The sequence below is a fragment of the Aptenodytes forsteri genome, unplaced genomic scaffold (assembly GCF_000699145.1).
Source record: "Aptenodytes forsteri isolate BGI_AS27 unplaced genomic scaffold, ASM69914v1 Scaffold53, whole genome shotgun sequence".
NCBI lineage: Eukaryota > Metazoa > Chordata > Aves > Sphenisciformes > Spheniscidae > Aptenodytes > Aptenodytes forsteri.
Genome location: NW_008795909.1, coordinates 12,061,045 through 12,076,285, shown reverse-complemented (window position 1 = coordinate 12,076,285; position 15,241 = coordinate 12,061,045). Strand labels below are relative to the sequence as shown.

The 15,241-nt window shown below is 49.3% G+C and overlaps 1 protein-coding gene across 2 annotated transcripts in view; it reads left to right on the top strand.

Moving 5' to 3' along the window:
* Positions 1–64: 64 nt before the first annotated feature.
* Positions 65–15,241, top strand: part of FLNB (filamin B) — a 73,380-nt gene continuing 58,203 nt past the window's right edge. For both annotated transcript variants that reach the window (XM_009284459.2, XM_009284458.2), the window contains exon 1: positions 65–413. In XM_009284459.2, the coding sequence (XP_009282734.2) occupies positions 65–413 (349 nt within the window). The remainder of the gene's footprint in view (positions 414–15,241) is intronic.

The following is a 15,241-nucleotide window of genomic DNA, read 5'->3' as shown; positions in this document are numbered from 1 at the left end:
GGCGGGGCGCGGGCGGAGCGGAGCGGAGCGGATCGCGGCGGAGGAGGCGGAGCGGGGCCGCGCCATGAGCACGCAGGCGCGGGGCCAGGGCGGGCGCAGAGCGGCCGATCCCGACGGCGAGATGCCGGCCACCGAGAAGGACCTGGCGGAGGACGCGCCCTGGAAGCGGATCCAGCAGAACACCTTTACCCGCTGGTGTAACGAGCACCTGCGCTGCGTCAACAAGCGCATCGGCAACCTGCAGCACGACCTGAGCGACGGGCTGCGCCTCATCGCCCTCCTGGAGGTGCTCAGCCAGAAGCGCATGTACCGCAAGTACCACCAGCGGCCCACCTTCCGCCAGATGCAGCTGGAGAACGTCTCGGTGGCCCTCGAATTCCTGGAGCGGGAGAGCATCAAGCTGGTCTCCATCGGTGAGTGCATCCCCAGAGGGTGGTTTTTGCTTTTTTTCCCCCTCATTTTATTGTGTTTTTTTTCCCGCGCCGGCCCTTTGCCTCGCAGAGCGTGGACGGGCTCGGGGCACCGGGCGGCCGCGGGGTGCTGCCGGCCGGGCTCCCTGGGGCTGCGGAGTCAGAAGCTGAGGGATTGCTGCGTTTTCTTTCTTTAAAGAGCAAGCTTTGGGGGTGTAGTGCAGCGTTGGTCTAAAGCTGTGTGTGCCGTGGGGCTGTCCCCACAGCCTAGCTGTCGCTTTAAAGAGCAAGCTTTGGGGGTGTAGTGTAGCGTTGGTCTAAAGCTGTGTGTGCTGTGGGGCTGTCCGGGCTGGCAATGCTCTCCTATCCTCCTGAGCTTCTCTCTTAGTCGCTATTTCATAGATGAGGCTTTGCTTTTAGGTCTTTTCCTGAAGAAACCCAGTGCCAGAGCATGTTGTCTCCCTGTGCAGCCAGTTTCCCCAGGCGCTGACCCCTTCAACAGCTCCAGCAGGAGATGCAGGAGATGCAGCTGGGACGATGCTTGCCCTAGCCTGCGTCTGGCTGGGCGTACCTGGGCTCAGGCAGGGTGCTGGAGCTTGACTCTCGTGGGGTGGGTGAGCTGTGCGGAGATAGGTGCTGCCGTAGGTGGTATAGGAGAGTGAGGAGACTTTTCTTGCTTGCCAGAGCCCAGTAGATGATGCCAGTATTCAGATTAGCATGGGTGCTTGCCGAAGTGCAGTTGCAGCTTTTGAACAGAATTGTATTTTCTCCTTAATTTTTCTGCTGTGGTAGGTCACGGGTAGAAAATATACAAGGACTTGTGCTAACTACAGGAGATAAGTGGTTTGAGCTAATGCCCACCCTGGCTGGCACTAGGTTTGACTGTCCATGCCATATTGGAGGGTGCAACTGCTAGATAACTGGTGGTCTGCTCAGGAAACTAAAGCTGTTGGCATGCACGTCAAATTGCAGATGGTCCCTCAGGAATGCTTGTGGTGACCGTTTTGGGAATAGCTCAGGTGTGGCCGCAATGCAGTCTAAAGCAATAATTTGAATGCCTGAGAGGTCTCTGGGAAGGAATGTGAATGCCTTTTCTAGCTCTTTGCCAGATAACTCTAATTACTGCCTCCTGGTGACTCTGGCCTCGATGAATTGCACAGCTGAATTTGGGTGAGTGCAGCTCTGTTCAGTTGTCTAAAACTCTTGGCCAAGGTGAAAGCTGTTTCCCTTCAGAGGCTTTAGCTACAATAGCAAGAAAATATAAACTTCTCCAGTTTGGGAGAGACCTGGCCCTCTCTGGAAGCCTGTGGCTGGGTGGAGTAGGTGGGTACCCTGTTGTTCCTCTCTACTAATGTGCAAAAGTGGCTTTGGATAAATGGGGACTGTTGGGTCCCGAATGGCTGATTATCCTCCTAGGGCAAAACAGCTAATGTACTTGCAGCTGGGAATGGAGCTGGTGCTAATTATTTACTTAGAGATGCATTCCCTTCGCACACAGTGGGGTTTGAGTTGCAGCTGCTGACTCCTGGGCTGAGCTTGCTTTTGCTAACATCGGAGCTCACCTCTCTGCTTCAGCCACTGGAATAGCTCCTTACCATCCACAATGCTAACACCAGGCCAGCGCTCCCCTCCTATTGTATTGTTTGCCCTAGAAAAATGTTGCTGCTCCAGCTGCCTTCCTATTTGTCTGTGGGACTTCCTGAGGGCTGTGGGTTTGGGAGATCAAGGTTAGTCTGGTCAAGCCTGGCTTCCAGCAACTTCCTTTCTAGAAATGCTGCTGCAGAATTAGACTGAGCTGCAGGGTGGCTGTAATCATTTAAGACATGTCTAACTGTTTTGCAGTTTACTTGCATTGTGTTGGCTATTAAAAAAACAAATTAAAAAAACCCCCAAACCCTGAAAAAATTTGTAGTTGAAGCTTTGGGAGAATGGAATGGCTATGGCTGCTAGTGCCTCTGCCATATCCCAGCCAATGCATGAAGGGGTATACAGCTCCATCCGTGCTGTGCCACCAGAGCTGGAGCCAAGTGGTAGCACAGGAGCCCTACTGTACAGTCCTGGATAAACTGAGCCACTCCTGAAAAAATATTCTGAACTTGCTTTCCAAAATGACGTTCAAAGCAAGCCTTGTGGTGCTCCACTTGGTAGAAGGGGCTGAAGCCCATGCCACCTCTCCTGCAGGTGCAGTGTCGGCTGGGATTGCTGCCTGTCCCTGCTGTGTTTCTCCCTGCAGGTTTTGAAGAACTTGGGGCTTTCTTTTTGTTTCTAGTTTTTAATCTCTTTTGTGTTGCTGAACAAAAACAGGGCCATTACGGGGCCTGGAGCTATGTACCAGTAAAGGCTTTTAGGTGGAGAACTTTTATGACCAGGTTGGTCTTTAGGGCCTGGGGTGTTTAGGGCCAGCTCTGAGCCAAATCAGCTGGGAAAAGCTGACAGCTGCAGCTGCTGGATTTCTGGCATTAATAATGCCATCAGACCTCTGCTAAGTGGATGCAGTGCCTGTTCCAGTTATTATTTAACTTCCAGGAACGTTTTGGAAGCCATGTATTATGGCTCAGCTACTGCTGCTATACTACAACCACACTTTTAAACTTTTTCAGTAGCAAGCTTTTGGCATTCAGTTTTTGTCCATTTAAAATAAGTCTGCCTATACACAGAGGAATCAGTTAAACTTCTAATGTTTGACCACAACTCTTTCTGGAGGCACAGTTGGGAGTCCAACCTCTCCTGCTGCTGTTACCCCTTGCTTAGTCTCTGCTCAGAGTCTTTTGGTACTTTCAGGATGCTTTTCTTCTAGGCATGAAGTGCCTTCACTTCAGTGCAGATTTGACTGCATGTGTGGTCTTCTGTAAAAATGGCCATAAAGCACATAGGAGCTTTGTGCCATCCAGCAAAGATGGGATTGAAAGCTCTGAAAAAGGTGCTGTGGGGGGCAGGTGACTTCACAGAGTGTTAACAAGTGTTAAGTCTAGCTTTTTTTTTTCTCAGCTAGACTGAGATAAGTGCAGATTCCTGGGTGCTGAGTGGCATGTGGTGTGACAGGCGCTGGGGAGTAGGATGTCAGGAATGTAGAGCACAAGGGCTTTGCTCTTGGCTGAAGGAGCTGATCAGCTCTGCAGATTACTTTGTACGGGAGCCACATTGTGCCTTGGTAAAAGCTATAGCAAGTGGCAGAGAAGGGGGGGGTTGAAGATAATTTGGCACTGAGCTTGCCCCTAGATACCCTGATACCAGGCAATAGGAGTCAACTGATTTAGCTTAGAAACAGAGGAGTTCAGTGTCTGAACCCTGGCAGGTGGTTTTGGGCTGTGACCTGCCAAGTTGCACCGAAGCTTGCAGCCAGCAGATCCTAGGTGTGTGCTCTGGTACTGTTCGGTGCCTCTTGGCAGTGTCCTTGTGCCCGATGCTCGCCTGGCAGCCCTGTGTCGCTGGCAGAGGCAGGATGGGTGCAGAGCGGCTGGCTGGCTTGTTTGGTAAAACTGCAGTTTTGGACTGCTGCAGTCAGATTGATCAAACCGAAAAACATGTGGTTTCTCTTTACTGGGTTGTGCTTTCACCAGGTAAGTGAGCTGATCTGGCTTGCCTCGCACCTGCAGGATGTCAAGTGGTGATGCAAGTAAATGGATGGGCAGGGGCAGCTGGGGCTGTGTGGCAGCTCTGCTGCCGTGGCACTGGGATCTGGTGCCAGCTTCTGCTGCAGTTGTGTGGTTGGTTTTCAGGTTTGTCTTTGTGGTGGTCCTGAGTCCCACTGCAGTGCCTCGAGAGGTGAGCCATCTGCTGCCGTGGCACTGGGATCTGGTGCCAGCTTCTGCTGCAGTTGTGTGGTTGGTTTTCAGGTTTGTCTTTGGTCCTGAGTCCCACTGCAGTGCCTCGAGGAAGGTGAGCCATGCCAGGAGGGAGATGGGTGAGGAGAGGATGGGGTTATAATCATGGTCTGTTGGTACTTGCCTCATGGAGACTTTGGTGGGTCTTGGGATGTCCCAACTGCAGGAGTACTTCTGGAAGGGCTGTTTCTTTCTGACCGAGCCTAACCTGTGTATCAGGTGGGGTTTTGGTTAATGACCGAGTACTTGATGCATGCACTGTGCTCTATGGCGCAGACCTCCAGCATGCTCTAAAGATGAAAGTATCTTGACCTGTGAGTCTGAGTACCTCATAGAAATCTCATTTTAGGAAAATAGTTGAGAACCAACTTTCTTCCCTAGGCTGTTGATACACTGAAGGGTGACAAAGCAAATCTTAAATTTCTAGAGGAAAACTTGTCTCTTCTATAACTTGGTAAATGTATTGTCCTGTAATGCCTAGAGCTAGGTGCTTGAAAACTGAAAAAAGGAAAGTATTTTCAGCCTGTATACACTTAGGGTCTCTCTCTGTCTCACTCCAGGTGCCATTAACACATCATAAGGAGGTAGTCAAAATAGACTTGCATTTTGCCTGCCACTTACCTGTGACTTCCCTGGAGGCTGTTTTCTGGAAAATATCCAGTGTGTCTTGGAGGCAGGTTTCTGCTTCTTGGAAATGTGACACTTAATTCTTCCCCTCGAAAATTATTTTTGATAGACTGGCAGTGGGCCTCACTGCTGGAGGTGGCTTCAGTTTCTGAGGGTGGTTGGTCTCCTCAGGACTTTCCGTTTCAATAGTTGGACTGCTGGTCTGAAGAAAAAGTGGCTTTGCATGAGCTATTTGCTCCAAGTTACAGGAAACTTTAAGGTGGCTTACACAGACTGTTCTTGCATTCTTTTACATAGGAGCGGAAACTTGTAAAGTGATCAAACTTCAGTAAAATTACTTGGAACCATTCAGTAAAATTACTTGGGACCAGTTAGACTAATGTGCTAAACAGCTTTTTCATTTAAGGCACTGAATGCTATGCCAGCTATTCAAGAAGGACTGAAGTCTTAACTGCTCCATATTCTAATGGCATGTCCTGTATTGACTTACATGGGGATGTTTAAATCTAAATGGGTCAGGATAACTCTTTTCCTAGCCTACAACTGTAATCTAAGAACGTGGTTAGCCTTGTGTGTGGCCATGCTTCTGCATTGCCAGTATTGTTTGGTGTCTGCTCCAAGTGATGGGCAGTAAAACAATGATCTCTGAATCCCCCAAGCTGCAGAGGAATTCTGTGTTCTCTCTGCCCCTCAGAAACAGACTTTGATGTGCAGCGTTTGGGACCTGAACAAGGGCCTGCCAAGTTTAGATCAGTAATACATGCTAAGCAAGCACACCAGAGCAAAACAGTGTGTTGCAGGTGATGCTGGTGTGAACAGACCTCTGCTGTACTGTGACACTTGCCAGGTCTCTGGCACCAGCATCAGGTGGACCTGTCTTTACTGCCTGGCATGGTACGCAGCTCACAAATACGGCACCTGACCTGTAAGTCATTACAATAACGAAGATGCAAAGCTCAGCGACCCGGGGTTTGGCTCTGTTAGCGCTTGGTACCAGTGTGCCTGAAGAGCCTGTCCCAGTGGCTGTTGCTTACAAAGCATCAAGCCTGACTTTGGCTCTTGGTGAGGTAGCCAGGCTTTCTGTAGAGCAACCTCTAGGTTCCTGTGAGATTTTCTTGCTTTTTGTGTGTGTACTGTGATAGTACTGTGGGTCCTGTTCCAGAGCATCCACCCATGGGGAGGGGGAGTCATCTCCATGCAGGTGCACCAAGGTAGTGATGGGCATGCATGGTAGGTGGAAGTAGGTGAGGATGTGTTGCTGCAATGTGCTTGGACTTGGCAAGAAAAACCAGAATCAGATGCTCCAAGCATGTCTGTGCTGGAGGAAGGAAATGCTGTGTAGCTGAGTGTTAACTGTTGGGGGAAGAATCCAAACCAAAATATATGTAGAAAAGGCTAAGGGAAGGCACTGCCCATCCTTGTAAGGAGATCTGAACAGTCTTTGCTACAGCCTTCACTGTATGGCACTGCTCAGAAGGCTTAGTTTGTTGCAGGCTGAATTCATGCAAACGGTGGGGGGGAACAGATATGTGCCTTCACGTTGTGTTTGGAGAAGTAAGAGTAGCAGTTTTCATGAAAATACTGTCTGTGAAACCCGTGCTAGCTGCTCCTCTATCTTTTCTTGATTGCTCTAGTGGTGGGTGTGTGGTAGAGGTGGATACGCACCCACCCTTTCTGCAACTGCTGCCTGGGTGGGGTGAGCAGGGCTACCCTTGCTCTTCCTGGGAACTTGACCTCTGGTTCAGAGTTGAATCAACCGAGATCTGAGGTTATCTCTTCAATGGGCTAAGTGAGCTCTGCCTGTTGATTTGGATTAATGCAATGAAGCTCGAGTGAGGTTTCTTCCCTAGGTTTTGCTTCTGGGGACTTGGTGCAGATTTCTTTTCCCCACAAGGCAAACGTTTCTGTAGCTCCCACTCCTGCCTGTTCATGTCCTTCCTGAGGAAGGACCAGTGCTCTGTAATCTGATAGGGAAGACACTTTCTTCCAGGTCATCGTTAGGAGATAAATCTTAGTTCCTGTACTCAAAAGCCTTGCAGTGAGTGTATGTTGTGTCATAATGAGATGGTTCTCTGGGCTCTGATGTGGTCTCTAACCTGTCTGTGAGCCTCCCTCAGCTTTCTGTCCCTCCTGCAACTAACCTTGAGTTTTGGAGGTGTCTACATAATATCTGGTACATCATAGTGAGGATTGGATCCGCTGTGGTGGGCTTTGGGTTTGGCTAATGGATTACAATTCCTTGTGTAAACACTATTCTGCTGTAAGCAGTTGAAGTCTAACATCCGTAGTGAGATGTATGCAATGTCTAGTTCCTACTGTGCTAGTACATGGCAACTGTAATACTCACAACCACTGCGAGAATAAACTGGATTTTTTTATGTTAGCGAAAACAAGCTAGGCCACTTCAAACAACAGCCAAATGAAGCTTTGCCCAAGTTCCTGGGAAAGCAAGGGTTGCCTTGCATGTCCTCCCTTGTGCTGAGTAACACAGCAGACACTGCCCTGGAGCTGCCTGGGGGTGGGCAGAGGATGGAGCAGCTGAATCCTGTTTCCTTGGTGTGATGGGTTGGGGTTGTTTGGACCTCCTGCTGATACTGCCCTTGGAAGAAAGCAGCCATGGCTCTCTAATAAACTGAGAAGAGTGGCCACACACACACTGCACTGGTTGCTAATGGGATGTTTCCTCTGAGTCAGGTAGGTGATGGTCCTCTGCTGTTCCGTACAACTCACAGAAGTAGACAGCTAATCTAATGGGAAGGAACCAATAAATACTGAAGGCAATCTCTAAAGCATAAATTCAGCTGATAATTCAGTTGTTTTTTCTGGGTCACTGAAATATAGCAAGTTTTACTGATCAGGCTGGTAAGTTGGTGGTGGCAGAACTTTGAACATCCAGGCTGGAATCTTTCTTGCAAAGGGACAAGCTGTTTTCATCTAACAGCAGCAGCAGGTTGCATGAACTCTCCTGCCAACGTTACCCAGTAATAGCACAAAAATGGCTGTGGGCTGCAATGACATCATGGGCTGTGGCTCCTTCTTTCTTGCTTCAGGGCATGCTGTAAATCATGACACGTTTATTTGTCAGAGCATTGAATTACTCCAGCATGAGCTGGCCAGGCTGTGTGGCAGCACAGCTCCTGAAAGCTGGGTCCTCTGAGGGTGAGGTGGGCACAGACAGACAGACTGCCGTGATGACACCCAGCCTGCCTGCTGTGAGGGAAAAATTGGGCAAGGGCTGTCACAGCAGCATGTCACCCAGGTGCATGCTAGCAGGCGGTGCATTGCTGCAGACAGTGCTTGCATGGTGTCGGTGCTGTGCCGAGCAACCAGCCAGAGGCTGTGAGCAACCCTCTGCTCTTGCCACACTGTTGGGGAGGCTCTTGCTGTCTTCTGCAAGTCTGGGTGGGGTGCAAGCGTTCGCAAGACTGGACACAGGTCCTTTGCACTGCCGCTCTGCTGTGGAGCAGTAACTGAAAGCAGTGGAGCCACCCTTCCTGCTAGCCCACGGCTGGTGCATTTCCACCAGCTTTTTGTGCTGAAATCTGGGGGGGCACTGCAAACTGCCTGTGAGATGAGCTCTGGGCTGAGCTATTGAATGCTGCCCTGAAACGCCAACTCCTGTGCCTTGCATAGGTGCTGCGAGCATGTCTGGACCTGGGGGCTGCTCCAGCCTGACCTGGGGGTGGAATGCTGGCGGTCAGCTCTCCTCCACTGTTCACAGCCCATGGTGACTTCAGGCTACCCTGGGCGCTTGTGGCTGCCTACTGGTTTTGATTAGTCTGTGGCTGCTCTAGTGGGAAGACAATGTATGTGTCTGTACTTCTGAGCCTACATTAAAGGGCACTGTCATGGTTGGTGGGCCTAAAATGAGCTGTAGGTGGCAACTGGTGAGCTGTGTTATGTAAACAAGCTTTGAAAGTCTCCTCTGGAGCCCTGCAGCTGAAGGCACAGTGCACGGAGCTGCTCTGAGCAAACACCCATGATATGTGCATCTGAAGGTTATTCAAACACAGAAGAGGAAATACTGTTCCCCTCAGCTAGATACTAATGTGCTCTATCTATGCTTCCTTTAATTGGTATAATTAACTGTTTTACATTCCCTTTTCTCACAACAACCTTGCAGCAGTTTTAGTGGACTTCCTATAGGCAAATACTGGCAAGTGAGGTCTTTGAGCTAGTTTAGGTCTCAAGGCTAAAACACTGATGGGTACATCTTGGAGGTGATCTTTACCTTTGTGCAGATCCTCTCTTTATTGTAAGGTGAGTGGTAGCAGCAGGTCCCTCTGGGCATGGACCACAGGAGTGAAGAGCCAGAGCTTGGGGGGTATGTGCAGGGTCCTGCGTTTGTCTCTGATGCATCTCCCTGGCTGGGAACTGACAGTGTAACAAATATACCTTGTATCTGTCATGGTGTGAGACACAAATCTTGGATTAATCTGACTGCTTTTGATCCTTGCTACAGAACAAGGAGCACTGGCTTGCTAAACAAAGTTGACGTCTAACTGTCATCTTGATGGTGCAAGGTACCGAGTGTTACTTCACCTTCATAGCTAGACAGTGAATTTCTGTAGGGTTTCCTTCTCTCTGCAAGACTTGGAGTAATTCTGCTTGTCGGTCTCCCGAACAATCCAAAGCCAAGGTGCCTTTGAGCCTGCTCCAACACCAGGATGCTCCTGCAGAGCTGCTGTTTGCTGGTGAGTCACTGCTAGTTGCAGTGGCTCTCTGAGCAGTTGTCACTTGCTCAGATGTGGCTTGTTATCAAATTCTGCTGTGGGGAAAGAGTTGGTGTCTGAGCAGACTTAACATACCAGCTGTGGGAAGACTTAAGATGCTAGTTGTGTTGTTTCAGCTTTGTTCTGGCTGTTGATTAACAGTGTCACTGCATGCAAATATCTGATAGCTTGTCTAACTGCTTGAACAAGATCAATGATCTAATTAAAATTCAAATAGAAACAGCTTTAGTTGTCTCTGAGGATTACTTCTTTTGGTAACTTCTAGGCTTGTGGTAAAAATGCAGCTATGAAGAAATAGAAAAACTAGGCTGGAGACTGCTAGGAAAATTTGTGGTGACTCTTGAAAGGGCAGTGACTTCCAGTGCCACAGCCCGAGCTCAGCAGTGCTGGACACTGGCTGTCAGATGTCAGGACAAAGACATGGAGGCTTTTAAACTGGGACCATGGGACCCTCTACAGTGGTGCCATCTTAATGCTTTGTGGTGATGTAGCTCCATGGTATCTAGTGCTGGCTGAAGTGAGTTTGACACTCTTAACAGAGGATGCAGCATGTGTGCTGGACAGCTGAACAACTACACCAAATATGGGTGGCCAAAGGGAGGAGGGTAACTCTTACCACAACCCGGTACAGCTGCTATTAGAGAAGACCCCGGCTGGCAGAGGTTGGCTGCATGTTGATAAACCAGCTCCTGTACTAATAGTACTTCCCTGACCTAACCTGAGTAGTGAGCAAGAGGAAGGATTGCCAGCTCAATCAAGTGGCCAAAGGCCAAGTGAGATGTCTACTTGAGGGGCCATAAAAATCAGGCTACCAAGGAGTGCCTGCAGATCCCTGTGGCCCTGAGCTGCAGTGTGTCCTGGGGCTCCCCAGAGCTGTGTAGAAGCAGGTGCAGCTCACAGGTAGCCAGTTATGTTTTTGCATCCAAAAAAGTTAGAAAAGCCTGGGATAGTCAGTCCACCAGTGGTTCAGGTTCTCTCCCAAAATGTAAGAGTGAAGAAGCACTAATTGCATTCAGCTTACTGCCACTGTAAAGTGGGGCTGGCTCAGCCCTGCCCTTGGTGCTGTCACACGGGATGATTAGTGGCTGCTAAGTGAGCATTACTGAGCATGCTAATGACTTGCAGACATCTGCAGTTATAGAGATAGGAGCATGTGGGACTCTTGGACAAGGGTATTGCAAAGACCTTGTCCCAGAGAATTAACCACATCGCCGCTGGGATCCTCACTTGAGTATATCCCAATATACTGCTTTCTGGGAGGAAACGGTTTGGAGCTACTCTGCGACAGTCAGCTCACAGAGGTGGTTTGCTCTGCCATGAAAGCACCAGGAGCAGCAGGCTCCAGTGAGGAGTTGCTAGTTCAGGCCCTGGAAACAGTGGCGATGTCTGGGGTTTCTCAAGTGGAAAGCTCTGCTGAACAACTCTGACTCAACCAGGGAAGCCCCTTGAAGTTAGTGGCATAAAACCCTACTTCAACAAATCTACTTCAAATTTTGCTGTGGTTTTGTAGCCTAGCTCTGAGTTTAGTGTTTAAAACTAAAGAAATACCTCTTCTGATATAGATAAATAACTGAAGAAAACTATGTACCTTTAACAGGTTTTTAATTGGAAGGAGGAAAAATGAACTGCTTCATATGAAGTGCTGCAACTATTGGTTGAAAACACTGCCTGAGGCAGAGGAAGCTTAAATATTTTAATTAACCAGCTTTATTACTTAAACATAGGCTTTAATAAGCTGCAGAATATTTCATACTGTACCTGTAAGAAAAGTAGCTCAGGCTTCTGAAGCAGTACCTGGACAGCAAGAGTATTCAAGCTCAAATGCAGAAGCTGAAAGGAGCTGCCCAGTCTCCATCTAGGAGTAGGACAACAACTGTGGGGCTTTTGTTCTGTCTGGATGGAGGTAGTAGCATGTTACTAAACATCTTTTCATGGTGAAATGGAAGCATTGATAACAAACGAGGTGGCCTAACGCTGTACCTAACCTGGTAGGTAACTGGAAGGGGTATGGGAGATCAGGCAGAGCAGTGTAGCTTGTGATGTTGCTGCAACTATTCCAGCTCTAGCAAAATTGCCCCTAGAGCCACTGCTTTATTTTTTTTGTGTTGTGTTAAAAATGTGAAATACAATAGGCTTGCAAATGTGAACAATGTGAGACTGCAGATTAAAAATGAAATCTTGCAGCTGGTGAGGATTTGGGTAATTGCCTGCACCCTGCCTAGTCAGCATGTGTGTGGTGGAGTGCTGTCCCTGAAGACTAGGGAGAGAGCTGTGAGCTTGTGAAGTTTGGAAAGACTTGTGTGAAGCCTTTAGTTGGAAGATTTGAAGTCCAGCCTCCAGAGAGGAAAGGTGGTATCCCTCTGAGTGCTGGCTAGGTCAGAAACTCTGTTAGCGGCCAGAGCCTGTTATGGCTGAGCAGCTCCTGACCAAGTTGGATTAGGCTGGTGGTGTCAAATGAGCAGAGCTGCTCCTGCCTCTTGCTAGGAGCAGGCTGCAGGGGGAAGAGCAGGAGGATGGTTCCTGAGCAGAGCCCGTGCATGGCACAGGACCCACCGTGTGGGAGAGCAGTTCCAGGGGCTGGGGCCGGCCAGCCGGTGGCAGCTGAGGTCCTGTGGTCTGCTCGGAGCAATGCAAAACTCGCACATCTGAAGCAGAGCTTCGCTGTGTGGTGAGGGAGTTTTGGTGGGAGGAGTGGGTATGTGGTCTGTACAAGCGTGCGTCACACAGCTGTGGCTAATATGTGCTCAAGCTGTACCATTAATCCCATATGGTCCTCTTTAAGGTGCTCAGAGACCACCCATGCAGACTGTGCCTCTGCAGATTCACCACTGTGCTCCTGCTCATGAAGGCTCCTCTCAAAAGAGGTCTGTCTGATAGTGGCTGCCACCGTTGGATGAATTACCTGGGCCTCAAGCCAAGCGTCTATTCCTTATGTTAGCGGCTTGTAGCTGAAACCATATAAACACAGCGCTATCCTGTGTGGGATGTTAAACACACAGGGCTTAATTCTCAGCCGTGCAGGGGTGAGCCTTGCGCTATGTGCAGATGGAAGTGTGTTTACTGCTGGGTTGCACAAGTATACAAAAATACGTTCAAACAACTTCACCGCTTTCTCCAGAAAGAGGGGAAAGCTTCTTCCTTCAAGAAGCAGCTGCACAGCACTGAATATTTCTTAAGGATTGATGTTCCAGGAAGAAAGTAGCCTTCTTCCTTCTTGGACAGGGATGGTCATGGTTTCCAGTGGAGGGGAGGATAGGTGTCTGTATGTGAAAGTTCATGAAGAATTAACATCTAGCTGGCTTACACACAAAAGCATTAAGACATCTTCATAGTGGTCATGGAAAGCAACAGTGCCTGCCAGGACTGCAGGGATGCACAGTGGATGCACGTGTTTGCAGTGACTGTGCAACTGCCCTGAGCATCCTCACTTGGTGCATGGCTGCAGAAAGCAGCCTGGCCTGTGCAGATGTGTCATCCCCCTCCTGATGGGCACTCACATGGCAATGCTGCGGCAGCGGCCGGAGCTCAGAGGCAGGACAATGGCAGACTTCAGGTGTTTCGTGCCATCATGGCAGTGCTAAATCGTAGTGGCCTGGTGAGACACTTTCTGGTGGCAGTGTGTGGGTGTAGGGCTGCTTTCAGTGCTGTGTGTTTGTTAAGAGTGTGTACTTATGTCTGTCAAAATGAACTGTTGAAATGGCTCAGATGTTAGAGGGAGATTTACAAAAAGGCTGTTCCTATCTGCAGTGGGGGTACAACTGCATATTAGAGATTAATTACCTTTCCTATTGCTTCTCAGGGAAATGGTAGGACAGAGATAGCTGACCTGCTGATAAATTCTGGAATAACTTTGTCACTGGGCTACAGGGCATCTGTAACAGGGTATCTGTGCTTAAATGCTTCAAAACAAACCTGCATGGAGCAGTGCTCTTAGGTGCTCAGAATCAGAGACTATCAGAACTGAGACAAACCACAAATCTTTTGCGTGGCTAAAGTAACTGGCAGGGTATTTTCTGATGTGTCACCAACCCTGGACCACAAAGTATGCTCCAATCCTGAGCTCTTTGGTGCTGCAGCATGGAGTGGAGATGGGTTGAGCTGTGCAGGGCTGCATGAATGGGGATTTCTGTCGAACAGCCCTGTGTACAGTGAATCACGGTCAGTACAGTGATTCTGGTTTCAGATGGAAAAATTGAATCTTGGTGTATGTTGTGGCCAAGGATTTCCCCAAACAGTAATCACTTCTGATAATTTCTAATGTGTTGGTTTTGGCTTCAGAAACTCCATCCATTGCAGCTTTCGTGCCTGGCGTCTGCCGCACAGAAGATGTTGGACAGCCCTATCTGAATGGGCTCATTTATCTCGGCAGGATTTTACATGCTGTTTCTTATAACTATCTTGACCTACCCCCAGTGTGAGTAAACATGCTCTTCAGTAATGCAGAGGTCACTCTGGCGCCTGGAAACCTCTGGATTACTTGTTGCTCTTTAGCCTTGCCGAGGCATATTTTTTATTTTTGCAGATGCATCTCTTGCACCTTTTCCATCTCCAATGCACGCTGGTGCCTGAGGGTGGACCTTCCCGTTGGTCCCCTGCACTGAAGCCTGGTAACGTTCCTTCAGTAATGTAAGATACAACACAGTGCTAATGACTTGTCACCTAATGCCTCTGCCAGCCCCTGGGAGGTCTTTGCAAGAACTAGCCAGGTTTTTAACCTTGATTCAACCTGAAGTGACCTGGTGAGATTTAGGATTACCTTAATCCTGCAGAGATGGTTGCAGTGCTGTCATGCTGCAGAGACAATTCCTAGTTTTGTTGTGCTACACTTGCAGAATTCTGTCTACAGCCGTTTTTATCAGTTCAGCCTTGCTGATCAAGGCTTGGCTTTCTAGTTGTGTAAGCACAGGATGTGTTGTGAGGAGGCGCTTTTTTGTTTGCATGCATGCATGAAATAACAACCTCGAGTTTATCAGACTCCTAGACAAGTATTTTGTGCTAAGCTTAGACAACTTTGCATTTGACTAAAACTTTAATGTCTGTCTTAAAGTGAAACTTGCTTCCTGTGAATTGGGTAGTGGTGTTGCTGACTCGGGCGTAGCTGCCTGCTCTGCCTGATGGGAAGTCGAAACCTTGCTGTGCTGTGGCAATAAATGTACCGACCCCTGGGGAGCAGAGACCTGGCGTAGGATCATTCCCCTTTCATTCCCATCTCGTGCCCAGAGGAGGGAGGTGTAGTTTGTGTTGTGTCGCTTGGTTTCAAAAGCCGAGCCAAGCGTTTCTCAGCAGAGCGTGGCAAAGGCAGGAAGGCTCCTTTCTTCACCCCTCCCTCCATCATTTAACAGAAATCCACTTTCCTGCATGCTCACTCCCCACTGCAGGGACTTTCCTTCATCAGTCATTCCCGAATGATTAATCAGCGCTCGGGTGGCTTGCGTTGCCCTGTCCCCACGGCTTCCTGGTGCTTCCCACCCCTGGCGTTTGACTCCAGGGCTGTGGGGGTGAGCGGCGGTGTGGGTGCGATCCTGCAGCCCTTCCCACGGCCCCGATCCCACGCTGCCCGATCCCACGCTGCCCGGCCCTTTCCGGGGGCTTTCCCAGGCAGCCCGTTGCCCGCGGGGTCGACGCAACCCGTCTTCGGGGTGCTGCC